This window comes from Azolla caroliniana, unplaced genomic scaffold (assembly GCF_043228905.1).
Source record: "Azolla caroliniana isolate FFs.n. ecotype wild unplaced genomic scaffold, voAzoCaro1.0.p SCAF_5, whole genome shotgun sequence".
Lineage (NCBI taxonomy): Eukaryota > Viridiplantae > Streptophyta > Polypodiopsida > Salviniales > Salviniaceae > Azolla > Azolla caroliniana.
The window spans coordinates 9084276-9112221 of record NW_028230440.1 but is presented as its reverse complement, the minus strand read 5'-3'; the positions used below and the strand labels follow the sequence as shown (position 1 = coordinate 9112221).

General features: G+C 37.2%; 3 protein-coding genes across 4 annotated transcripts; 1 reads left to right on the top strand and 2 right to left on the bottom strand.

Moving 5' to 3' along the window:
* Positions 1-10349: 10349 nt before the first annotated feature.
* Positions 10350-14518, top strand: LOC147864082 (tryptophan synthase beta chain 1). 2 transcript variants are annotated; one of them, XR_015529809.1, is made up of 6 exons: positions 10350-10675; positions 11738-12094; positions 12288-12730; positions 12815-12909; positions 13276-13565; positions 14483-14518. XR_015529809.1 is itself a non-coding variant. In XM_087319805.1 (5 exons), exons 1-5 carry the CDS (start codon positions 10367-10369, stop codon positions 13449-13451), a joined length of 1380 nt encoding a protein of 459 aa, XP_087175931.1. In that variant the 5' UTR covers positions 10350-10366; the 3' UTR covers positions 13452-13813. The 2 variants fall into 2 exon arrangements, 1 of the variants encoding a protein (XP_087175931.1); XM_087319805.1 differs by lacking the exon at positions 14483-14518 and having other exon boundaries at positions 13276-13813.
* A 1718-nt stretch (positions 14519-16236) lies between these two features.
* Positions 16237-17854, bottom strand: LOC147864081 (uncharacterized). The gene has a single exon (XM_087319884.1). It carries the CDS (start codon positions 17627-17629, stop codon positions 16289-16291), a length of 1341 nt encoding a protein of 446 aa, XP_087176010.1. The 5' UTR covers positions 17630-17854; the 3' UTR covers positions 16237-16288.
* Positions 17855-24927: 7073 nt separating this feature from the next.
* Positions 24928-25781, bottom strand: LOC147864080 (uncharacterized). Its single transcript, XM_087319342.1, has 2 exons — positions 25725-25781; positions 24928-25560 (listed from the first exon to the last, which is right to left on the bottom strand). The coding sequence occupies exons 1-2, from the start codon at positions 25779-25781 to the stop codon at positions 24928-24930; spliced, it is 690 nt and encodes a 229-aa protein (XP_087175468.1).
* Positions 25782-27946: the final 2165 nt, after the last annotated feature.

Sequence of the window (27946 nt, the reverse complement as noted above, 5' to 3'; positions counted from 1 at the left end):
GCGCCTATTTTGGCACATGTCAACCCAACAAAACGCTTCATCCTTGAAGTTGATGCATCCGACTTTGCACTAGGGAGTGTTCTATTGTAGACTGGAGATGACGGATAGTTACACCATGTTGCCTTCCATACTTAAAATTTTGAAGCTGCAGAGATCAACTACGAGATCCATGACAAAGAACTTCTCGCAATTGTGGATTCTTTTCAACAGTGGCGACATTTTCTAGAAGGTTCTTCCCAGAAGATTGTTGTCTACAACGATCATAAGAACTTGACATATTTCCAAGATGCTTGAGTCTTGAATCGACGACAAGCTCATCGGGCGCAATTTTTTACTCACTTCGACTTTGTAATCATATATCGCCCTAGGATGCAACAAGGACAAACAGATGCTCTTTCTCAACGTTCTTATATGGAACTTCGTCCAAGAGAACCAGCATTTGAGCATCAAAAACAAATCCTTTTGGGTCCTGATCGTCTATGGTTAATGGCATCTAATGTTGTAAAAACACCTAGAGATTCCAGTATTCTTGATGACATTTGAGATCATATGGTGTTTAATGAATTCGTCAAAGATTTTTTGGATCATATCGTCCTAGATTGTGCTTCTTCCTTGCAGTCGAAAAACCCTCATAATGACTATAATCAATTCCATTGGCATGGTGGTTTATTGTTTCGAAAAAACCTATTGTATGTTCCTGATGGTTCTCCACGATTACAAGGCTTGCAACACTTCCATGACACACCAATGGCTGGACATTTTGGCATCCACAAGACTTTCGAGTTAATTTCTCGCGGATATTAGTGGCCACGACTTCGCCATTTTGTTACGGATTATGTTCATAGTTGTGATACATGTTGCCGATCAAAAAATCCTCGACGTCATCCATATGGCTTATTACAACCAATGCCTATTCCTGAGATCCCATGGAAATCTATTTCCTTGGATTTCATTACGGATCTTCCACCTTCCAAGGGTTTTGATTCTATTCTCACGGTAGTAGATTGTTTTACGAAGATGGCACATTTTCTTCCATGCATGAATTTCATTACTAGCCAAGAGACAGTTGATTTACTCATGCGGGAGGTATTTCGATATCATGGTCTTCCAGATGATATTATCAATGATTGGGGTCCCTAGTTCATCTCAAAATCTTGGCGGTACATGTTCAAACTCTTACATACTTCTTGCAAACTCTCTTCTGGCTATCATCTAGAAACTAACGGGCAGAGTGAGTGCACCAACCAAAAAGTCGTGCAATATCTTCATTGTTTTGTCAACTATCAACAAGACGATTGAGTTGATCTATTACATTTGGTGGAATTTGCTAACAACTCAAAACATTCTTCTACTAGATATTTCCCATTTTTTGCGAACATTGGGTACCATCCTCATTGGACGATGCTTGAACATCCCGAACTCCCGACAAACCCAGTTGCTGAAGATCGGCTCACCCAGCTCCAAGAAATCCAGGATATACTTTCGCACCATTTATGTGATGCTCAAAACACTCAAAAGAAGGTTGTCAACCATCATCGACATGATTCATCAACTATGTTTCAAGTAGGAGATCGAGTCTATCTCTTACAAGGTAGCATTAAAACCACTGGACCTTGCTACAAAATGGGTTATCAACGTTTTGACCCATATGTGATCTTTAGTAAGATCAATGATGTGGCATTTCACCTTGATCTTCCTCCTCATATGCACCTTCACCCAGTCTTCCATGTTTCACTTTTGGAGCCCTACACAACAAGCTCTATTTCGGGTCGTCTTACATCTCCCCCACCCCCAATCGAAGTTTCTAATGGCTTTGAATATGACGTTGCTGCCATTCTCAACTCCAATATCGTCTGCAACAAACTATATTATTTGGTTGACTAGTTAGGTTATACGCCTAATGATCGAACATGGGAGCCTATTGAGCATCTTGTTAATGCCTCCGACATGGTTGCTACATTTCACAACAAATATCCCCATAAGCCAAGTCCGAACTCTTATCTTCTGACTCGTGGAACTCATTGTTGAAAAGTGGGGATAATGTCATGAAGACAAACATTTTGGCTTACAAGGATTCGAACCCACAACTTCTTAGTTTGTGTAAACCTTTAACCATTATATAACATAATAACTATATTATTAATTATTACAAGATATTTAGAGTATTCTAGAACATTCTAGAATATTTCATGATTATCTTAAATATCTAAAATATTCTAGAACATTCTAGAATACTCCATAAGTACCTATAAATAGGTGTCCATACATTTATCACAACTCATTCAGTTCAACACCAATCTTTAGCCCCTTAGACTACTTTTGTAACCATTGTTCTTTTATAATATAAACTCATTTCCACTGCCTCTCTCTCTCTACATTCTATCTTCATCTTTTTTCTACTTTCTCTCTCTCTTTCTCACAAGTCACGACATCGTCGAACTTTCGAAGGCTCATCTATGACGAGCCGGATGTAGAGGCCATTTAAAATACAAGTCAGTTGATTCCACGTTTTGATCGAAGTGACTATGATCGAAGGGGAGGTACGACCATCTTATTTACCTGAAATACGATCTAGCCAAAGTGAAATATGATCGAGCCGAAGTGAAATACGATCTAGCCGAAGATTTCAATCTTGAAAACTTTGGGGGTTCTGTTCTAGAGATCCAACCATTTTGAAGTCTTTAACAAGTAAGCTGAAGTGCTAATGTTGCAGAGCCAAAAGACGAATAGCAACATGAACCTCGAGCTCTAATACCAATTGTTGGAGATGGGTCGTTTATGAATAGATGATCACAACACAGTGTTGTATGGTAATGGACTACAAGTAGATGAAAGAGACAGAGAACATATATGTAACAAAGAAAACTTGCAACAAATGAGAGAATGAGAGAGGGAAACTAAGAGGCACAAAGACAAACTGTATTATTCAAGAAAATGGCAGTTACAACATCATACAAACTAGTTACAAAGTCGGTTATATACTAACCGAACTAGGGAAATGCCCTTTATGCTATTTACAAAAATAGTCTAATCTAGTTTGTCCAATGGGGTAATCTAAATATGTCCATTATGTTACCTCATTCGACAATATGGTGGCTTAAATATCCAATCTTTTAAAAGGTATGTGCATAGGTACCCAACCTTGAGTAGAAATAATTGGTTATTTTGTGGAAAAGGTTGGTATATACCATGGGAAAATGAGAATTATAGCCTCATGGTGGCATGTTGTTAATATTACTCATTCATTTAAATGTTCAAAATCTATTATGGTTCAACAATTAGTGTTTTCTTGACAACAATGTTTGAAGTTGTTTAATTGGAGGACCCCTAAGTGCAGAAAAGATAATAATTTTTTGGTAGCAGAGGTGTTTGCGGCATCAAGGATATTACATTGGGATGGAAAAGAAAGTCTAAACTCAAAGTTGGGCTTGGTAACTATGGAAGATACTATCTTAGAGTCAAGTAGGAAAATTGTGGCCTTTTTGGGCAGTCAAAAATAGGTTTCATATACCACATAGAATAGATTGACATGTTCGCATTCGGGGGGCTTGCAAGCCCACGAATGCATACGAATGCAAATATGAATACATGTAAATGTATTCGTTTTCTTTGGAAAAAAATTTATGCGAGCGAGTGAATAGCAAGCAACAAGAGAGGAGCCTCACCCTATTCCCTATGCGTGCTTACACCCTCACCTCCCACTGCATCTTGTTCTCAGCCAAAAAATTAGGGGTTCGGCTGAAACCCTAATTTTAGTCAAAATCCTAATTTCGAAATGTATTCGTTTTCTTTGGAAAAAAAATTATGTGAGCGAGTGAATAGCAAGCAACAAGAGAGGAGCCTCACCCTATTCCCTATATGTGCTTACACCCTCGCCTCCCACTACATATTGTTCTCAGCCAGAAAATTAGGGGTTCGATTGAAACCCTAATTTCAGTCAAAATCCTAATTTTGACCATATTTCTTCTTTTCGGCCTGCATCCTCACCTCCCTCTCATGCTCTATGCTAATTCTACATCTTGTTCTCAACTGCAAACTCAGGGTTTCACTAAAACCCTAAGTTTAGTTGAAAACCCTAATTAATGAATTATTAATGTATTAATTAATTATTAATGTATTAATTAATTATTAATGTATTAATTAATTATTAATGTATTAATTAATTATTAATAAATTAATTAATATTTTTCAATGAATTATGTAATGTATTCGTAAATTAATTAATGTATTAGTGAATTAATTAATGTTTAATTGAATTAGTTAATTATTAGTAAATTGATTAAAGTTTTAGTAGATTAATTATTATATTAATGAACTAATTAATTATTAGTGAATTAATTAATTATTAATTTATTAGTAAATGAACTATTGTCTTAGTGAGTGAATTAATGTTTTAGGGAATTAATTGTTTTAATGAATTAAATCATTTTTATTATATAATTTAAAACGAATTGTTTTATAATATTCTTGGGCCATTTTTCATTCTCGAATATCACGAATTTCACACATGGATCAATCTATGCCACATGGAAATGGGTATATTTGGCAGTCAATATTGGCATCACCTAGTCTGGTTTTCCCAATTCTAGAGTTGGCGGTTGAGGAACCATGGAAAGGTTGGTCATTTTGTATTGGAAAATCGATATTTGTGGTGCATACTAATGATGTATACCATATGTTGGTTGAAGATAGAGCTTGGTTTGCAAATAAGGTTTTGGATACATGGTACACTCGACATGGAAAGTGGTGGCGTCAAGTTTTCTATGCAAGATGGTAGTTTCACCTTCCATTTCGTGCAAAGGCGTTTCTTTGGCATGCAATGATCTGTGAGTTGCCTTTGGCAATGGCTTTAAAATGAAGACATATTTCGAATTTTGAATCAGGCATGTGTTTTTTGTATAGAGGTTGACAAAGATGCCAAGCATAGGTTCATTACATGCCCGGTTGCTAAAGCCATTTGGATGGTTATATCACAAAATTGGGCCCAAGAAGTTCATCAAACAAGAACCCATTTCTATTGGTCTAGTTAAATCATAACCCCCACTACCTAAGGTAATCAAAGACAACTTGATATGATGGCTCTAGTATTGCTTTATCATCACGAATGAAAACCCGTTTAACTATGTAGTGGAGATAGCAAAGGTTGTATTGTCATCTTGTTTTAATAACAAACATACATTTATGAAAAGAGAGAGGGGAGAAAGAGAAAAATTATTGTATTGAATGTCTCAATGTTCTCTCAACAACCAATCGACCATTTGTCCAAGAGATTATGGTAGTTATTTGTGAGAGCGGGAGAGAAAGAGAAAATGTATTGTATCGAATGTCTCAATGTTCTCTCAACAACCAACCAACCAATTTATGGGAGATTAATAAGGTGAAACTTGTCATGTTATGTATTACTTTTTCGTTTTATATATCTTAATTCTATTTATTTACTTTAACTAATTAGTTTATTACAACAGGGACAAAAGACGAATAAATCATCATCAAGTGATTCCTCATCGTATAGTGAAACAACCAACCGACCATTTGTCTAAGAGATTATGGTAGCTATTTGTGAGAGCGGGAGAGAAAGAGCAAAGAAACAGAAAATGTATTGTTTTGAATGTCTCAATGTTCTCTCAACAACCAACCAACCATTTGTGGGAGATTCATAAGGTGCACCTTTTCATGTTATGTATTACTTTTTCATTTTATGTATCTTAATTCTATTTATTTAATTTAACTAATTAGTTTATTACAACAGGGACAAAAGACAAATAAATCATCATCAGGTGATCCCTCATCGTATAGTGATAAGGATGTGATGAGGAATCATCACAATAGTGAGATTCACCAGCTTATGTATATATTATTAGTTTTCCTACCCCAATTTTTTAATTAATTAGTTTATACAACAAGAACAAAAGACAATGAAATCATCATCAAATGATCCTTGAATCATCACAATATTGATCACTAGGTTATGTACATAGTCTTTGTTTTCTTTCCCAATTTTTGTAATGGCACTTCTTTTTAATATCCAAATTACTTCAATCATTTTTGTCTCATTTTTGGACATGTTAAATTTTTATTTAATGGCACTTACCCAACTTATTTTGTTTGTAAGTGTGAGTGAGAGCGAGACCAACAAGACAACGTGACTAACATATTTTGTATGTATGGCACTACAATGTCCCTTTCTATTGTAGTGAAGAAGCCAATAAGTTGTTCTGTCAATGACGCAACAGTTGCTACTATAACTCAACATCATCTGAATTTGACACAAGATGTTGAACCTCCAACCTTGTGCTACCAAACCTAAGCATCACACACACTCACACCCTTTTCTCATTGTTTTTACAATCACTCCATCATTAGGAAACGTTGCCCGCAACTAGAGGGACGTATTTTTATGTTCCCAATATACCCTCCCTTTCCAATAGAATATAAATACATAAATATGAATTTGTAAAGTATACTCCCTCCACACCCATTCATAAAACATACACACACACCTATACATACGCACATTCATAAGAATGTGCTCTTGAGAGCACATATCAAGAAACACAAATATGTACATTAGCACTAATGTGCTCTTGAGAACACATATCAACAAGCACACATGGGTTATTATTTAAGTGTGTAAGCATGGAGGTATGTGCTTTTGATATCACCTTGTAAGATGTTAAGACATCAAGCTCAACTAGATTTTGTCATTTAGTCAACCATATAACTTAGTAGTTACATAAATATAATCTAGTTAGAAGTGTTTACTATAAAGTCTTAAATAGGATTTTGTTCCTTGTATTTAAGTGGGATACATCCTAGATTCCCCACTACCAAGTTCATTTAATATAGGACTTACACCCTTATACCTATATTCTCCTCGTACATGTGCACCCTTGCACATGAGATGTACATACAATAGACATTCGGTTAAGTGCGCACTTTGAACGCAAGGAAAAGGTGCGCACTTAACCGAGCTGCGCATTTAGGGCTTTTTTAGTAATAATAAAAAAACCCAATTTTTTCTTTCTTGTTCTAATTTTGAGGAAACCCAACCCCAACAGCCATCGTTGAGGCCCTCCTTGCTGCTATAATCGCTCCCACGCTGCTGCAATCCATGTCACTCACCACGTTTCTTTCTGATGTCTATTTTTTTGTGTCTATGCTATGAATACGAGAGAAAGATTCTAAAGAGAAGGGAGGTCTTGTGGATAGTTTAGATGGCCTGATTCTCTACGTATTTTAGATGGTAATTGTTTAGAGATTGTGCGTGATGTCGTTAGTTTAAATTGTGGCATGTGGTTTAGGAGAAACGATCCACATACTTGGTTGAGATAGTGCTACAAAAATACCTAAGAGTAGAGAGCTATCAATCGATTAATAGTTTTTCTTTTATGTGAGTCCACATAACGAGCTATTAATCGATTAATAGCTTTCCCTTCATGTGAGTCCACATAATGAGCTATTAATCGATTAGTAGTTTTTCTTTTATGTGAACTCACATAAAAGAAAAACTATCAATCAATTAATAGCTTTCCCCTAATGTGAGTCCACATAATGAGCTTTTAATTGATTAATAGTTTTTCCTTTATGTAAGTCCACATAACTAGCTATTAATCGATTAATATATTTCCTTTCATGTGAGTCCACATAATGAGCTATTAATTGATTAATAGTTTTTCTTTTCTGTGAACTCACATAAAGGAAAAACTATTAATCAATTTATAGTTTTCCCCTAATGTGAATCCACATAATGAACTATTAATCAATTAATAACTTTCCCCTAATGTGAGTCCACATAATGAGCTATTAATCGATTGATAGGTTTTCCTTTATGTGAGTTCACATAATGAGCTATTAATCGATTAATAGCTTTCCCCTAATGTAAGTCCACATAATGAGCTATTAATCGATTAATGGCTTTCCCTAATGTGAGTCCACATAATGAGCTATTAATCGATTAATAGTTTTGCCTTTATGTGAGCTCATATAATGAGCGATTAATCAATTAATAGCTTTCCCCTAATATGAGTCCACATAATGAGCTATTAATTGATTAACCAATCGATAGTTTTCGCTTCATTGACCCTCACCCAACTTGTGCAATGGTAGGAATGCAAGATCTAAGTTCAATTCATTTTGTGGTTCACAACATCAATTTTATTGAATGTTGATCATTTTGTTGTTTTTTGAATGTTTAGAATATAGTTTCAATTTGGTTTTATGTAATTTCATCATGAAACAATGAAATTTTTATGATCTCTATTTTGACCTCTATACAAAGCGCACTTAATAGAATGGCACATTTAAGTGGGCACGCACTTAACCGAATGTCTATTGTATATACCTCGTTATGGGTATTTTTGTAAGACGATGTTTATAAGTTATCAATATAGAAAAAGGTCTTTAAGCTATACTCTTGTTAATCATCCCCCATTTTGTTCATACGTGTAACTTCCGATTTCTCTCACATGCATACACATTCACACATACATATCACATAGTCTTTCGTTGCTTAATCACATACACGATTAACTACTCACATATTTAGATACTAATTAACTCTTAGTTAATTACCTAATTATTAACACAAGAAAATAACTTTTTTCAAATCTTACTGAACTTGATACCTGCATACACCCCTTGATATACGCAACTTATTTCATGCACACATGTACACATGTACACAAAATCCCATAAGTGCATTCATGTGTCTCATACCGACAAAAACACATGCGCAAGGAGTCCCACGTGAATCATGATAAGAAGCGCAACTTGAAGATGACTAAAAAAGTGACATCCCAATTGTTAACTCATCTACAAGTCATCTTCTGTATTTCAAGTCCTTGGTACTCCCACTCAATATTTCACACACATGCACAAATTCTCATGACAACAACCATTGTGAAAAGATTGAGATGCACTATCCACCAACATTATATAAGGGAAATAATTCGGAAATATTAGAGTTAAGCGCAATAATTAGGAAACAATAGAGGCTTGAATCGAGACACGATATCTAATGGGATAACTTTAAGATCGTTGTTTGTTGTCAATTGAATATGTGTTGAATCTATGCATGAATGTGTGGAGCCTTCAAGGTTCTAGATGGTGAGATGGATAAGCTAGAAACTTAGTAATATGTGAATATATACATCATATAACTTGTGGACTTCTTGACATTGAAACATGAAAGAGAGACAAAGCTAAATTCAATCACATTGTTTTGTGAAAAGGTAATAATGTGCTTAATAAGAAGGTCACATCATGTGTAATTAATTGGCAACACCGCAATGTGATTGAATTTTTCTTGCTATCTCTATTTCATGTTTCATCCTCAACAAGCCCACAAGTTAGACGATGTATATTGTTTTGGTCTCACAAAGTGAATAAGATATGCAATGTATATTTGTCTTAGTCTCAAAAAGTGAACAATATATATGCGGTATATTGATTTTGGTGTCAAAAGGAGAACAAGTTATATGATATATATTGTTCTAGGCTCATATGCCACGTAGCCTTTTTGGAGATGTTAACATACTCAAAAAAATATTGACTTCTTGTTTTCATGGTGTGGCCTACCTAATTTAGATGGAAGTACAAAGGATAGTGGAATAAAAGCGGCAAGAAATACAAAAAACCTTCACAAAACATAAAGAGGATCGTTGACAAGTTGCCAAAAGTACCATCCATCAGAAAACACGTGGTAGAGGGTTGGGGGGGGGGGGGGGGGCAATGGGCGGAAGAAGCACGAGATTTGAGGGCAAGGAAAGAAAAGAAACGTAGGTGTAATTGTGGGATAAAAAAAAATAGGCAACAGATGTTGGCATTGAAATGCTGGGTCATGTGGCTGGGAAGCGATCCAATCAGTGAACCGAGGACCGAGCAAAGCTCTCTGGAAAAGGGAAGCATGGGCGAGACTCACTCTTGACTGGGCAGGTAGGAGGGGCCCTGCGGAGCGATAATGGAGACATGATGGACCGAGGCATGACCCACCCGACCCGACGCGACGTGACTCAACCCAACCCACTGGCATTGGAGGTCAGAGTAGGCGCCTGGGAGCAAAAGCAAAAGCCAGAAGTGGAGATTTATGAGTGGGAATGTGGGTTGGAATTGTTTGTGGCACCGGCAATAATATCTTAAAAATGTGGAAAGGAAAAGGCTTAAGGCTTTATTTATTTCCATTTTCACTTGGAAGTGTATGTGTCCACGTGGTGCCCATCCCCATCCCCATCCCCACCCGACCAAAGCCCACCCCTTCCCTTCCCTTCCCTTCCCTTTATGTATATGTATTTTGTTTGGGCTGCGGGTTCCTGTAGCACAGTCCGTCCATATAACATATAACTCACCTGCTCTTCCTCTGCCTCTGGCTATGGCGTTGAAAGCTTCCGCCTCCACTCCCCCCCACACCGCCTTCCCCACCCTCGCCTCCCGACCTGTCTTATCCCGGACCTCCCCCCTCAACGCCTTCAACAGAGTTTACTGTGTCATGTCCCCTCCCATCAACTCCACCATCACATCCACTGGGCCGGCTCTTCCCTCCCTCAAGGATGTTCAGAGACCCGACTCTTTTGGTCGTTTTGGCCGTTTCGGTGGGAAATATGTTCCTGAAACCCTAATGTCCGCTTTGGACGAGCTCGAAACTGCATTTCAAACCCTCTCTGCAGACTCGGCCTTCCAGGTATGCGCGCGCGCACACACGTGTGTATATATGTATATGTATGTATATTGTACATGTATGTATATGTATGTATGTATATGTATGTATATTGTACATGTATGTATATGTATGTATATTTATCTAAATATATGGCTGTCCATATGCACACGAAATTTATCATCTTTCAAGCAGCATTATATACAATATGTGATTTTTGTGGTTGGATTGATCCCTTTGGAATCCGTCCGTTTCAGACATTTATGATATTAACCACTAAAACTGCTTAATAGCAGAGATCTTTACCTGTTTTTATGCATGTAAATTTCTGGAAAATCTAGTTTTATGTAGAGGATCAACTACCATACAATTCTCTTGAGAAATTTGGGGTCAATGCACTGGATTTTCTTTGGTATTTGTTAACATTCCAACCACCTTTCATATATATATATATATATATATATATATATATATATATGCATCTCTCAAAAAAATCTAATTTTACATAGGGAAGCATATACATACCTCTAAACTGAGGTTTAGTTGACCACACAGATTTCAAAATGTTGCTTTTCATGTTTGTAGCTGACCAGCATTTTTCTAGTTGTAATACACAAGGCATTCTTCTATCTTTGCGTCTTATCAATCCCCATTAATTCCAGTATTTGAAACATCTTACCACCAGGGCTCACAGTTGTTTTTTCAAGCACTATAACTTGATTTTATGTGTTCATATTTTAGGGAATCTAATGTTTTGAAGAGCATACATGAGTTTACCATTTAATGCCTGTTCTTATGTACAAATATACATACCTGTGTTGGTACATGGTAAATTTATATGCTACACATATGCACATCAGGTTAATTTTTGTCTCACATGAAGATAAAGAGGTCAAACTATGTGCATGCATTGCAATCTATAATCAAATATAGTTCATATGCGTGTGGGTACAGTTTGCATTACACAGAATGCGTTGGTTGCATGTTACTATTATGTATGGAGATATTAGGTAAATATTTTTTTTGTCCTTCTCAATGAAAAGGGCCTACAGATATGTTATTCTAACTCCAGTAACTATCTTTCAGGATGAGCTCGCAGGCATTCTGAAAGATTATGTGGGGAGAGAAACACCTTTATACTTTGCTGAAAGGCTTACAGAACATTATGGCCAAGGTGAGAAAGGTGGTCCTCTTATTTACCTCAAAAGAGAGGATTTGAACCATACAGGTGCACACAAGATAAACAATGCAGTTGGACAAGCATTACTGGCAAAACAATTAGGAAAAAAGCGCATCATTGCAGAGACAGGTGCTGGACAACATGGCGTTGCTACTGCTACTGTCTGTGCTCGCTTTGGTCTACAATGTGTCATTTACATGGGTGCCCAAGACATGGAAAGACAGTCTCTGAACGTTTTCCGGATGAAACTTCTCGGAGCTGAGGTAGGTCTTTTGATATCAGTTTCTATTGTTTCTAGCTTCGACAAGTTAACATAAGCAGTTTCCAACTTTGCAACATGTCTAAAAAGTCCATGGAGATCTTTAGAGTTTGTAGTATATATCCGTTTTCTTTCTTTGTGAACACACCTTTTGCAAATAATCATGTTTTTTCTTTATTTGTTAATGGTTTCTTTAGGTACGCCCTGTCCATCATGGTACTGCCACATTGAAAGATGCCACTTCTGAAGCTATAAGGGATTGGGTGACAAATGTGGAAACAACGCACTACATCCTAGGGTCTGTTGCTGGACCTCATCCTTATCCCATGTTGGTAAGGGAATTTCATGCTGTTATTGGTAAGGAGACACGTCGACAAGCTTTGGAGAAGTGGGGAGGAAAGCCAGATGTTCTTGTTGCTTGTGTTGGGGGAGGTTCAAATGCCATGGGTCTGTTTCATGAGTTTGTTGATGACGAAGATGTACGGTTGATTGGGGTTGAAGCTGCAGGGTTTGGATTAGATAGCGGAAAGCATGCAGCTACTCTAACCAAAGGGGAAGTGGGAGTTCTGCATGGTGCTATGAGTTACTTGTTACAAGATGATGATGGTCAAATAATTGAGCCTCATTCGATCAGTGCAGGGTATGTAGTATAAAACCCTTCAGTTTCCCATGATAGTTTTCGTTATATGTATTGATGAGGCTAATACTTGCAAGGGATGTTCAGGTTGGATTATCCGGGTGTTGGACCAGAGCATAGCTTTTTGAAGGATATGGGACGAGCAGAATACCATAGTGTTACCGATGAAGAGGCTTTGAATGGTATGTCTTTTTCTTGTCTTTTTATGTTATGGTACATACCATTGCCCTTTTGCTTCATATTTAGTCCTGACAAGATGACAGGAATGAGAGAAATAAGTGAAGTGGAAAGGAGAATTGTCTTGTCTTGCGTGTGATAAAGAGACTCGGGTTTGGAAAATTCGAGGGTCTTTTTCTGAAACTTCATATTCAACCGTGATGTTTTTTTGCATCAAGTACTTTTTTATTTCAAGGAGGCAAACTAAAGAAAAACGTTCATTCACTTTTCCTCTCCAAGAATAATAACGTTAGATGCTTTTCTTTTTTAAGTTCTAACATTAGATGCTTTTCTTTTTTAAGTTCTAACATCTTGATTCGGTTTATTCATAGCTTTTGTGCAGCTTTCAAGGCTTGAAGGCATTATACCAGCTTTGGAGACATCACATGCATTAGCATATTTGGAGAGATTGTGCCCAACTCTAAAACCTGGAACAAGGGTGGTTATTAACTGCAGTGGACGTGGAGACAAGGACGTTCAGACAGCTATGAAACATTTGAATGTTTAATGTTAGGATTGCGGAATATAACCTAAAAAGGACTCTGAGAACAGAATCCGTAGTATGTGCATGATTGCATATTCAAAGGGTGCATCATGAAACTGTCTTAAACGTGTTACATGAGTGAAAAGAGATCACTCTAGCATTTTCCCTACAATTGTGGACATTTACAAATTACATAGTCTTGGATATTTACAAATTGCAACATCTCATGGCACTCTCGTCATTATTTATTGACATGAAATCGGAGTTTTGACATGGACAGCTTGTGATTGATGCACGGATTTGCATGATTATATGCATGTTAATGTTTTTAAACTACCAGATATGTAAAATAACTGAGCTGAACACTAAACGGCTCAAGTTTCTCTGCCTAATTTACTCAAGCCATCTTTTTATTATTCGTTTACTATTTTAAATGTTTAAAAATGTTTGTTGGATTCAAATGTATATCACAGGTCTCCACGGATTATCTACATTTTGTCTTGTGATTTAGCTCCCCAAATCATTGATAAGGAAATCAGGTTCAAGGTTCCAAGTCACAAAAGCAAGTTCGGAATGGAATGCTGATCTTTTCTCCAAGTTCAAGAAATATTCGGATAAGATAGAAAGCAAAATCTAAGACCCAAAAATTCCTACAAGTGCAGGAGGGATGCCTGGTATACCATAACAAAAAACTAGCATCCTTCAAATAACAAGGGAGCTGCCTCCAATTGAGAATAGGAGTTTTGCATTCTTCAATGTTGCCCGCTACAGTACTGAGTATGGAATGTTGCACATTACTCAACTTCTATCATAGATAACATTATCACAACCATCCTTGATGTAAGCATTATAATTTATAACATTATCACAACCACCCTACAAGTGCAGGAGGGATGCCCTTCAATGTTGCCTGCTACAGTACTGAGTATGGAATGTTGCACATTACACAACTTCTATCATAGATAACATTATTACAACCATCCTTGAAGTAAGCATTATAATTTATAACATTATCACAACCACCCTGGAAATAAGAATTATCTCTTCAATTGCAGAGTTTCGCTACTAGCACTTTCCCTACACTTGTGGACTTACAAATTACAATGTCCAGTGGCTCGTCATTATTTATTGACATGAAATCAGAGTTTTACATGGAGAGCTTGTGATTGATGTACGGATTTGCATGAATATATGCGTGATAGTGTTTTTACACTACCAGATTGTTAAATGTAAAATAACTGAGCTGAAGACATAATGGCCCAACTTTCTCTCCCTAATTTACTTAAGCCATCATTATTATTCGTTCACTATTTTACATATTTCCGAATGTTCCTTGGATTCACACTTATATTACAGGTCTACACAGATATCTACATTGTCTTGTGATTTAGCTGCCCAAATCATTGATAAGGAAACCAGGTTCAAGGTTCCAAGTCACAAAAGCAAGTTCAGAATGGAATGCTGATCTCCAAGTCGTTCAAGAAACATTTGGATAAGATGGAAAGCAAAATCCAAGACCCAAAAATTCCTACAAGTGCAGGAGGCATGCCTGATGTACCATAATAAAAAACTCTCATCATCCTTCAAATAACAAGGGAGCTGCCTCCAATTGAGAATAGGAGTTTTGCATTCTTTGGATACAATGTTGTCTGCTACAGATTACTGAGGATGGAATGTTGCACATTACACTACTTATATCATAGATAACATTGTCACAATCATCCTAGAAGTAATCATCATAACATTATCACAACCACCTTAGAAATAGGAATGATAACTCGATTGCAGAGTTCAACGTTTCACATTCTTCAAATGACAGTGGAACACGTCTCCTACTTGAATAGGGAGGATCCCTTTGCATACTACATACATCATACATCAAACTATTTGCATAGCTTTCCTACTCACTTAAATGTGAAAGGATCCCTAGAGAACAGATGACAGGATAGATTGCCATACTACACACTACTTAAATCATAGGTCAAACTACCTCGTAACTTTCTCACACACTTAGATGTGAAGGGCCCATTAGAGAATAGGTGACATGGCATTTACATGTCAACAACATAATGCTCACTGATTGAAGCCTGACCGCACAAAACCTGTAATCACAAGTTTACCACAATCAATCTAAATTTGTGAGTTGTATTTTACACCCAAGTCTTCACCTTAATAATGAAAAATGGGGGGCTCAAACCTAGAAAATCCATGTAATCTTTTAGAAGATTATATAGTTGGACCTCTTGAGGCTATCAATCTCTTTGATTTCTCTTTCATGCTATTGATAACATCATCTCGTGTCTAAAAGATAGCCTCCAAATACTATCACTTTGTTATTGTAACAATTCAAGTACTTGAATTGTAAAAACTACAGCAGTAATAATAATGAGGCGGTCACCGAACTAAGCAAAATTTATGCATGTGTTTGTTTGAAAACATCTACCCTTTGGAAACATTCTATTTTTAACCAGACATTTACCATGGCAGTGCCAAGAAAAACATTGAGAGAAGACCAAATTGTGTCTATGACAATGGCTCGTTTATGAACCTATAACTGAGTGGCCCATTCACAAAATCTGTAATTTTGAGAACCTATATTTTGTATTGCGGTTCTGAGAAAGCATCAAACAGAATGACAAATGAAGCTGTAAGCTTTTCAAGTTTACGATTAAAATTGAAGAAGATTTGTGATGTGTATGGGACATGAATGGTGTCCAAAATAATATCTATATACAGATGACAACCACCCATAATGAAGAAGAAGAATACTTTATATATATTTATATTAGTTGGCAAGTACCGCACGAGATTTGAGCGTTGCAAAACCGAATAATTGTCCACTGAACCAAGAAAAGTTACAATCAAAGATGTTGAGGAACCCATCTCCAAAAGTGTTTCTTCACGCCCACAGCAATGTTATTATTTTTGCCATCCGTCCCATTAGGAGAGACAACAGAACTAAGTAAGGAAAGTGGGGGAGTCTCATCGATTTGTTTTGAGGCCATTTCATCTTCGACTGTGTAAAATCCAGTATCAGGCAAATCCTTTATAGTAACATCAATGGAATGTATGATATAAGATGTTAAGAGACCCGGATAAGACAAAGATTCCCTTTCCTCTAGTTTTTGTCTATATGAATCCGGTACGATCTTCACTCTACTTTTGCAACCTAATTGACAACCCAACTCTTCAGAAATGCCACGAAAGCAGGCAGTCTCCACATCTTCACCCGGTCTCATTTTCTCAGATAATGGTCGATTTCGATGCCTGATGCTTCCATCAGCCATCTCTTGATGAGCTTCAACGAGCACATGCCCAGCATCATTTTTTATATGAACACTTGCAACATGGACAGTTCTCCTAGGTGGGTGGGCATCTTCAAGCACAATTTCACCTTCTATTAGCTCCATCCATAGATTAGCTACCCTCTTGGTACCCGGAGCTGTTCCCCAATGAGAAACACCTGACGGTAACCTATCATTTAGCCATGATGCAAGAGCATCAGGCGATCGAAATCTGTTCATTGTTTCCAAGTCATCCCTTTCTCTCTTCTTTGGACATAAATCATAAGTAAAAAGCTCAGCTAGCTTGGCCTCTTGTGAAAGGTTATTTTGTAGCACATCAAAAAATGTTGCGCTCTCCAATGCTCTGGCTGATGGTGTATCCGAAACTAGTGGCCTTTCCCCCATTGTTTCTGCATTAAGAACATGAGTCTTAGGATCTTCATAAGGAGATAATGAACCTTTATTGTGCTCAAGAGGCTTCATGGTAAATGTGGGTAAAGCGCCATTATTGTCATATTCAAGCAAAAATGATCTAAACCTACTCGCTTGCACATCTTCTCCAATTTCATTGCCTGGTTTAGATCCATGTCCTTGATTTTCACTGCTAAAAATTTGCCCAATCCATTCCTTAACGTATGAGCTCAACTTCACTGGAAAAATGGATGGCACCTTCTCGCTCAAGTGAGAAGAGCATGTTAGGCTCTTCTTATATTTAAGGTGAGATGATGAAGGGGTGTTGTCTTTGACATGAATTTGTAAATCAAAATTCAATGCACCAGAGATGTTCCATTGACTACCTAGATCGAATACACATCCGGGTTTTATACTTAAACCATGATGTGATGGCGAATCTAATTCAGCCCGAAAATTGAAAGCTACTGATGTTCCTTTAGGCAGGTTAAACCCGCTTGAGTTCATCTCAGCAATCCTTCATAAAGATTGACCTTTTTTAGGTATAAATATCCAATTTTCTTTAGATGCCGGTATGGATTGAACCCTTCTCTTCTTAATGTTGTTTCCTTCTTCCTATTGTCTTTCTATATATAATGATAAACAAAGTCACTTCTTGCATTCAAACTTGTCTGATTTGCCAGCAAAACTTGAATTTGGATTCTTGTGAATTTTCGTCGCTTGAGGCAGTAACTGCGAATAAATAAGAAGGCAAGAAGTAAATCAAGATTTTGCAGATGTAAAAAGCCTTAAAACAATAAAAATAAATAATTGTTTTCCTAAAGACATGATATTCTAAGATTTTCCTCTCTACTCTCTCTCTCTCTCTCTCTCTCTCTGCAGCAATAAAAATGGGTCCTCATTAAATCATGATGCTGCAAATGGTTTTTCCCCCTAAAGCATGAGACTTTAAATATTAGAATTTCGTCAACTCGGATCATTAAATGTAATCAGTTATAACAGAGAAACAGAGTATTAATGAGGTATAGACAGAGAAACAGCTGCTAGGCCAGTCATACATGGAACAGAGAATTTATCGGGTTAGATCGAAGGGATGTATTTCATTAGTTATTCACAGAAACAGAGAAACAATCAGGTACAATAAGGAACATATTCTTCATCAGATATACACAAAAAATAGTTTATTCATCAAATCAACAAAGAAAGCAGGGAATTCAACAAGCATATATAGAACGAAGGAAAAAGAATTCATGGGGTATATGCAGAAGAAACAGGGTATTCAACAAGCATACGCAGAAAACAAAATCAGAGTATGCATAAACAATACAAAGAAACAGAGATACACATACCTCTCGCTCTCTATCTAGTATCTATCTATCGATCGATCTGTTGATCTCTGTCGCTGTGTGCGTGTGCTTTGATCCAAACAACATACAAGGAAATGAGGGCAGAAGAAAAGAGCATATAACAGCATGAAAGGAAAGATAGAATTTTTGTGTGGACTCAGATGAGTCTTCTCATCTTTCTTTTGTTTTGTATAAAATGCACACAAACATGAGCCAAAAAGAGGAGGGGCCAATACATACATACATACATATATAATTATAATTTATATTTGTGTAGGGGAGGGGGGTCCCACACATGGACCAACAGGCTCTCAAGCTCGCCTCTTACACATCGACACGTGTCAAACGTTATCTATGTTCCGATGAAATTACATTGTGTCGACAACATGTGTAACGTTTGTTTCATTCTGGATACTAACTATATATAGTTATATAATTATATATATATATATATACTTGATGATGACGACAATCGACTACTTATCATGTTCCTCACCACAATTCGTCGCAAGGATTACATTGACGATAAGGTTTCACACAATCCCTTTGGCCATACACCTGTCTAGCTTTTTAGCCTTATGACTATAATATTCATGTTTTGTATAATAAAATGTGCACAGGGACATATATATATATAATAAATCGATCATTCTAGAAGAGAGAATACAAATGCCTAACAATCGGCAACGGTTTGGTTTGGTTTGAGAGGGTCCAAACTGAACCGTTAAATTGTTTTGAAACCTGAACCAAACCGAACCAAACCGTTAAACATTTTTCAAACCGTTAAACCATTAAACCATTAAACCATAAAAACCGTGGTTTCGTGGTTCGGTTTCGATTTTCAACATAGGTCAAATTTTTTATTTTTTATTTTTTAAAATTTAATTTTTTTTTAAGATGTTCCTAAAATGTGAGAATAAGGTCTAAAAATGAAAAGATTGTTTAAAAACAAAATTTAAAATTTTTACAATTAAAAAAAAAACAAAAACCGTTAAACCGTTTAAACCGCGGTTTTTTACTGTTGAAACCGAGCAGAACCGAACAGTTTTAAAAAACCCAAACCTGAACCGAACTGTTGAAACCGTTAAACCGCGGTTTCACGGTTCGGTTCGGTTCAAACCGAACTGTTGCTGATTGTTACAAATGCCCTCCTTTCCTCACAATCTTGAAGATTGTAGTGTTGTATTTGATAGGTACATGATCACACGATACACTAATCTTGAGAGCTCAAAATGTGTCCCTCTCACAATCTTGAGATCAAAATGTTATGATCTATCTTAAATCCTCTTATCTCTCTCTAATGAGATGTTGTTAATTCACCAATATTTGCTTCCTCCCGTGCTAAATGAATATAACTTTCATTCCAATTCAAAACTGTTGTCAATCTGAACATCGTAAAAATGTAAAAGGATCTCTTTCTAGAGTACCCAAATTACAAAGCTACTACAATCAACTTGGCCTTCTTGGTAATGAACAATATAATCACCGTCAACAATGAAACCATACGTTTATCTGAAGAATCCCTCGTAAAAGTGTTCATAAATCATCTTGTGTAATTCATCTACCTTCTTTAAACTAAGAGATAATTGCGAATAATATTAATAGATGGCCAATAAACTATTCTTGAACTTTTAATTGTCTATTGCAAAGGGTGTCACCAATCATGGAAGTCCACTTCAACTTATTACCAAGGGTGGTCACTAGTCATCATGAGAGGGTATTTCTAGTTGAGGCAATCCCTATTAGTGCCAAAAATGATACATTATTTCCCTTTTTACATGTTTATCTTCTAGTTATACTCTTTTATACAACTAGCCTCCCAAATGGGCAATAAAAACCGGCATCAAACTTGATTAATCTTAGAATTTACATTGCGAAACCCAATAATTTTGTGACCATATGATTAATGCCCATGCATTTTCTTTGATTCTTGATAATGGAAATCATGCCCATACGAGGAGATGAAACATCTCTAGAATCACATTATGCTCTAGAACTGTACATAGTGCTTGATGTTTTAAATTCACATTGCAAGCCCAATTATGTGGTTATATATAATTGGTGTCCATGTATCATATATAGTCATTCATCCCATAATAAAGTTGTAAAATCTATCTACGTTCTCTTATTGTCATAATGTAAGTATGTGAGGGATGCACGCTAATCACGCTAATGGGCTCTATGCCTTTGCCTTTTCTTTGATTTATGATTATTTTTTAGTAACACTTTTATTACCAGTGGGAAACCTCAAAGTGAGGTGAAAACCCACAAAAAATAAAGAAAAATATAGAAGTGTCAATTAGACACTAAAGATCTTAAAAGCACTCAAAGTAAAGATTGTAAATTTGTAGTGTGACGTCTCTAAGTTGCAGACAATCAAATAGAGATTGCCTAAGGGATTGCTTAAAAAAGCTAACTTCATGCAGTTGGTTTTGATCAAAGACCTTATTATTGCGGGCTGTCCAAATGGTCCATAGTGCCCAAAATCGTGTCCATTGGAGAAAATAGGCATTGTTGGATAGGGCGCACACAATTTGTCCAAATAGCCAAAAGTGTTTACCAAACCTTCGGCCAGGAAATCTGTGATAAAGAGATACACTTAGTCTTTGTACAAATGTTGTAGTGAATGAGCAAGTCCATAATAAGTGTGGGATCGTTTCCAATCATCCACCACAGCTTGCACAATGTGGTGAGACTATCTATCTCTTTTGAAGATTCGACCCAGTCGGGAGCACACCCAATAGGCATCTCCATAGGAATACTCATTGCTTAAGTGGAAGACCGGAGCTCCATAAGCTTGTAAGTCTGTTCTTCCACTAGGATTGTGTTTTGTGTAGGTTCCATAATGCATTTGCATGTTCATGAAACCATGGGACAAGTTGCAACAACATATACACTGAATGTGTTCTAATGTTATACATTGGAATAACAATGTTCCCTTTTTGTAACATCCAATCATGAATCCTGCAATCTCCATCTAGAGGTGGCACAAGTAATAAGGAAAGTACCAACTCTGTGACTTGATTCCAAATAACACAATGATGTGGCCCAAGACTATAATGACATGTCATGTCATTGAAGTGCAATAAGTGACCTTGGTCATTTACCACATCTACAATTGATTTCAACCCCTTCTTTGCTAAAAAATAAGCTTTCCTAGGCTCTTGTTCAACTAGTGACTGTGGGAATATAGCACTCCAGCGTAAGCTTTCGAGGCGTAAAGAGTTCCTTGATTCTGAATTCCTACCTCTCCATTTTATATGGTGCAATACTTCCTTCCAGTGCTTTAGAAGCTTTGCGCTAAACGGACAAAACTTTGATGTGCCCGTCAAGCTTTCCAAACACTACATCCCAATGGTTAGTATCCCATGAGCCAAATGACTTGGTTTTCAAATTATCAAACATATCAAATAGCATTCTTGCCCAAGGCAATGTTTTTTTAGCAAATTTTGGCAATAAAGTAGCTTTTCTAGCCAACATATACAAATGCAAATTAAGAATATTTAGCCCTCCACTCAATCGTGGGGTGCATATCTTCTCTAGTGATAGGAGTCGTATACCTCTATGCGATTGCTTAGAGCACCAAAAGCTACTTATGATTTCTGAGTTAATCCTTTGTATCATGTGTTTTGGCCTATCAATCATAATTACGTAATACTGCATGTAAGCCATGAATATAGATTGCACTATCTGCAATCTGACATGGAGTGGGCATGTTGCAATCTTCCAATAGCTTAGCTTTTGTCTCACTTTTTGTAGAACCCATTCAACCTTTCTTTTCCCTGTTGCATTCCATCCTAATGGATAGCCAAGATGTCTAACCATTTCATTTGGGTTAACAACTTGACCTAGCCATAAAAGTTGATGCCAACTATATGGTGTCAAGGGTAGAAGTTTGGACTTGTTGAAGTTAACATGCAATCCAACAACTAATCCATACAATTGGAGGGCATCCATAATCACCCTTATATCATTTGGATTGTTTTGTGGCAGGAATGATGTATCATCTACATATGCCTAAGCCACGAAATCATGTACGTCTTTCATTTGCAAACCGTGAAGTTGACCAATTAATACTAGATGATCCATATACAATAGTAGTGGATGAGTTGCGATTGCATACAACAATGCACTTATAGGACAACCTTGTCGTACTGATTTTTCTAAGCTCCATGAATCTGTCAATTCACCCTCAATAATGCATGAAGATGTGCTAGACCCATAAAGCCAATAGATTACTTGAGACATGTTCGGACCAAATCCTAGTTTGACCATTGTGGCTACCACAAAATCCCATTTGATGGTGTCAAAGGCCTTTTCAATGTCAATTTGCATGAGCAATACATGTTGTTTAGTGTATTTGGCATACTCCATTCCAATATAGGCATTAGCAATATTATCTGTAATTTGCCTTCGAGGAATGAACCCGTACTGATTGACGTGGATGCCTCCCAACAAAGTGTCCTTAATACGATTAACAATTATCTTTTCAATAAGTTTATAGATCACTGGCATGAGCATGATTGGTCGCCAATCCAAAAAAGATTCACACAATTTCTTTTTGGGTATTAATTGGACCAAACCTTCTTTCCATGAGATCGGCATATCCCATTGTTTCCAAGCATTATTTGCCATAGATAGAATTAAATCCTTAAGGACATCCCAAAATTCTGCAATGAACTCTAACGTAATACCATCCCAACCAGGCACTTTGCCTTTCCCGATGCCCTTCTGAGCCTCCAAAAGCTCCTCCATTGTGAATATTCCATCCAAAGCAATAGCTTTATCAACACAAATAGTGGGTTGAACTAGTGATAAGAATGTATCTCTGGCTTGTTTAATTGCATTTGTAACAACTACCTTGTTCTCAAACATGTGAGGGAAGTGAGTTACACATTCCTTGGCTAGTTCAAGTCGGTTTGTCGTCCACAAACCATCAACAATTTTGATGAATTTAATGGATTCCTTATGGCGTATTAGATGCAACCTTTTGAAGAAGGATTTAGAAGAGCATCCTTTGTCTTTCAATGGAAACTGTCTTGACCGAACTTGCCATTTTTCCAATTTATTTTGGTCATGTAGCATCAATGTGTGTTTGGCCATACACAATGCATCCTCTTCATGCAAAGTCAAAGATCTTCTATGTCCAAGTAAATTTGGCTTCTTGAGTGTAATCTCTCTATCTTGAGACATACCACTTCCCATACTCTTGTATTATTGTTTGTAATCTATGTACAAAATGTATCCACGCTATATCAACATCTATGTTGACTTCTACATAAAGAGGAGGTATTATGTCATAGACCAGCCTCTTAAAGAGTTCATGCTTGAGGTAACTGTTGTTAATGAGCATAAGTCTCTTCCTTTGGAGATGCACTTCATAGGAATGATTCCCAAAATGAAGGTCTAGCCAGACAGGAGCATGATCTGACAACTGCAAAGCAGGATCTATATGCATTGTACATGTAAAGTTTTCATACTGACTAGCATGCAACAAATACCATCTATCAAGCCTTGTATAGTATGTAGAGTGGGTGGTGTGATGAAAGGTCAAACCAGGAACATGTGGCTGTGTCATTTGCCATAAATCAACCCAATCCAATGAGCTTTGCATATTATACCACTGACCTTGTTCCTCTCTCAACATATGTGAGTGCCCACTAGTGTTATCAAATGCATTTGTAGAGTAGTTGAAATCTCCACATATAAATGCATTTTGTGGCCATGGATAAGCACAAATGTCTCGCCAAAGTAAAGCTTTGTCCCTTGAGGCATTCCAGGCATATATTTCAACAAAATCATGTCTCACCATTTATCATGCATTGCACAACCATCCACCTCCCATGTTGATCATTATAGGCAACTGTAGGATTTAGCTCATGTTTTATGATCATAAGCACTCCAAATGTTGTACCTTGACCTACATAGAAGATGTCAAAACCTCCAAATGAACCAACTTGACCACTGAATTCAACTTGTTTATGTTCTTGAACACAAATTACATCTGCTTGAGAAGAGGTAATATAGTTCTAAAATAGTTTCCATTTACTAGGGTTACAAAGAACTTGTGTATTGAAAGAGACACATTTGACTTGTTTATGCATGATTAATATGGTTGAAGATATAAAACAAAGCAAAATACTAATATGATTGCATATTAGTATCACCTCCATGCTTATTTGCATGAAGACTAATATCTGCATTTCATCCATCTTCGTAAATGTCCACATATGAGCCTGTACTCACCCTTTTCCAGGCTTCTGAGACTCAAGAGAGCATTGAAGCATTAACCTGTAAAGATGAACCTTGATTCTCAAGTGCGTGAGTGTAGTTCCTCACCTCCACATGTGTCTTGCTTCTAAAGGATTTCTTAGATATTTGCCATCCTTTAGTGTTCTCTTTGTACACATCAAAGGCTTGTCTCAAATCGTGCATGTTTGATTGCACATTACCAATTGTCTAAAGGACTTTACTTTTCCCTTTGTCTTGTACTCTTAGTTTCTGGATGGGTTGCATCATAGATTGGTTTCTTGCCTTTGAAGAAGAAACCTGACTATTTTCTTTCAGTGATGTAGGTTTCAACATTGTGGTTTCAGGTGGCTGAATAGTCAGTGTTGGGCATTCTGATTGCATATGACCAAACTTGTTACATGTGTAACATGCACCTACAAATTTGCCCCATTTCAGCTTAAATGGTCTTGCACCAATAGTTGGATCATCCGAGTTTAGGGTGATACCTTCCAAGATTGGAACATCTGTGTCCCAAAGAATGCAAAATCTATTAGAAGTACTTGTAGTTTTTGGGGGGCATACTACTCTTCCCATTCCCGCCGCAATTGTAGGTAATAAGTGATTCCAATTTCGTGGAAAGTCAAGCATTTCCACCCAGACAGGCCATTTGTGATGAATTAGCCCTTGATAGTCTTTTGTCAAAGACCGCGACAACGCATGAACCATTTGATCTCTATATGTTAAAGGAGATTCTTCAAGTAATTGAGTTTTGTACTTCGGTTCTGATAGCAATACTTCGTAAAACCCTCTAGCAACAAAATAAACTCCACTAATTGCATAGACTTTAAACATGGCATCTTCCTAGGAAAGAAAAGAATAATAGCATTTGATATGTACACTTTTTAAGGTTTCGACAAGTCTTGTGATGGGATAGTAAATGTCTTGCTTGGCAAAGGTCCATCCCATGTCTTTCTAGCCTCTACAAAGTCCTCTACTAGACTATCCTAAAGCCATTTTGTATCTACGAGATCTTCTATAATTTCTTTCCTCTTCTTATTCCATATAGAAGATGATTGAGCCATCCTTGACAAAAATAATGTGGTAGACCTGCTACTTTGTATGTTGAAATGTTGAGAGGTCTAACAAAGGTAATGAGATGAGCAAACTTGGTGTCTCACAACTTAGATCGAAATAGGTAGGTCCTGACGTCTGCACTCCTCTTAGATTTGAGTGAATCCAACATGTTCAATCCATCCGGAAGGTGCCAAAACCCCCAAAATGACTCAAACCTCATCCGATTCTGACTTCGGATGAGGGAGATATGAGAGTTGAAAGGTAAACTCTGCCTCTCTGTCTTTCACGTCGCTTGCTCTTTGATTCAAGAATAGGAAAATCATGCACATACAAGGAGAGGAACCATCTCTAAAACAATATTTTGTGCCTCACAATCAGAATTTCAATTGCAAGCCCAATTATGTGGTTATGTAGTTGATGTCCATGCACAATTTATAGTTTTTCGTCCCATACGAAAGTTGTAGAATCAATCTACATTCTCTTATTACCGTGATGTACGTATGTGAGGGATGTGTGATAATGGTATCAACAGGCTATTTGCCTATTATTTATTATGTGAATAACAACACCACCATGACACTACCAGACAACCAACAATGTTGGAAGGTGACATGTTGAGATTCAAAGTTCGTGTCAAGTACGTATGCGAAGATGAAAAGTAAGGGTATTGAAGATTGATAGCATGAAGTTTGAGTTAAGATGCTACGATGATTGTAGCAGCACCTGAGGAGGGGACAATGAAGCAAAGCAACCATTTTTCATGTGGGCTACAAATGTAGTAATAGGGACTAATTCTTCTTTACACTTTCTTTACACAAAAGCAATATCTGACAAAAGTTGACCTTGGGTTGTGAGAGTTGGATGAACAATCGGCAACGGTTTGAGAGTGTCAAAACAAAACTGTTTAAAAATTTTGAAACTTGAACCGAACCGAACTTGGAAACCATTTAAACCAAACCGTTACAAAAAATCTAAACCATTAAAACAACAATTTCTTGGTTCAGTTTCGGTTTTCAAGTTAGGTAAATATTCAAATTTTAAATTAGGCTTAAAAATGAAAAGTTGTTTAAAAAATATATTTATATAAAAAAAAAGTAACCATAAACCATCAAACGATTAAAAAACTTAAACTTAAACCGAACCAAACCGTTTAAACGTGGCTTAACAATTTTGTTGAGAACCAAACTCAACTTCCCGTGTGTGGGAACACACTCTAGGATACTCAAGTGTGTGAACACCCCACCTCCTTGCAACCCAACCCAATACAAGCCGACTACTTAGCTTGGGAGCAAGCGGCGAGTCGTGCGTTGTATTGTCTTGCATCATGCGTCCATGATCACATGCTCGACTACATCCGAGAGGCCAAAACGCCGAAGGAGGCATGGAGGAACCTCAAGAAGATTTTTGTGGCCAACACGACCGCAAGAAAGCTTCAATTTTGTCAAGAGTTGAACGATATACAACAAAGGGACATACTAATCGCAAGCTACACCTTGAAGGTCAAGGAGTTGTGCGATGCCCTCGAGTCGATCAATGTTAGCAATGATGACAATGAAATGGTGCAGATTTGCCTCGGAGGCCTAGCACCTCGGTTCAGCTGCCCTCATGAGAGAGAATCCTCCCTCCTTTTTCGACCTCTAGTCAATGTTACTGGTTGAAGAAAATCACGTCCGAACGAGGAGCAATTTGCAAGAAGGACACATGTTCTATTCGAACTCTGATGGAGGAAGAGGACAAGGTCATGGAAGAAAGGCCGATTCGGTCAAGGTTGACACAACCAAGAGCAATCATGCCGAACCTAGCCGACAAAACAGTCTTGCCCAATGCGGATATTGTGGTAAATTCGGCCACTATGAGGTAGAGTGTCGGAAAAAGAAGAGTGAATCGGCCTCCACAAGCTGACAACTCACAAACTACGCCTCCAAGTACGACTAGGACAATCATGGCAGAATGTTTGTGATGAGGCACAGAGCAAACTTAATGACAACCTCCAACTTGACCAATACCTCCAAACCAGAAGATGTATGGTTTGTTGACTTGGGTGCATCCAACCACATGACATCCTGCGAGGATTGGTTCAAAGAACTACGAAAGCCCAAATGACCCGGCTATGTGGAAACTAGGGATGACAGAATTCACCCCATTCAACATGTCGGCAATGTCCCATTTGGGG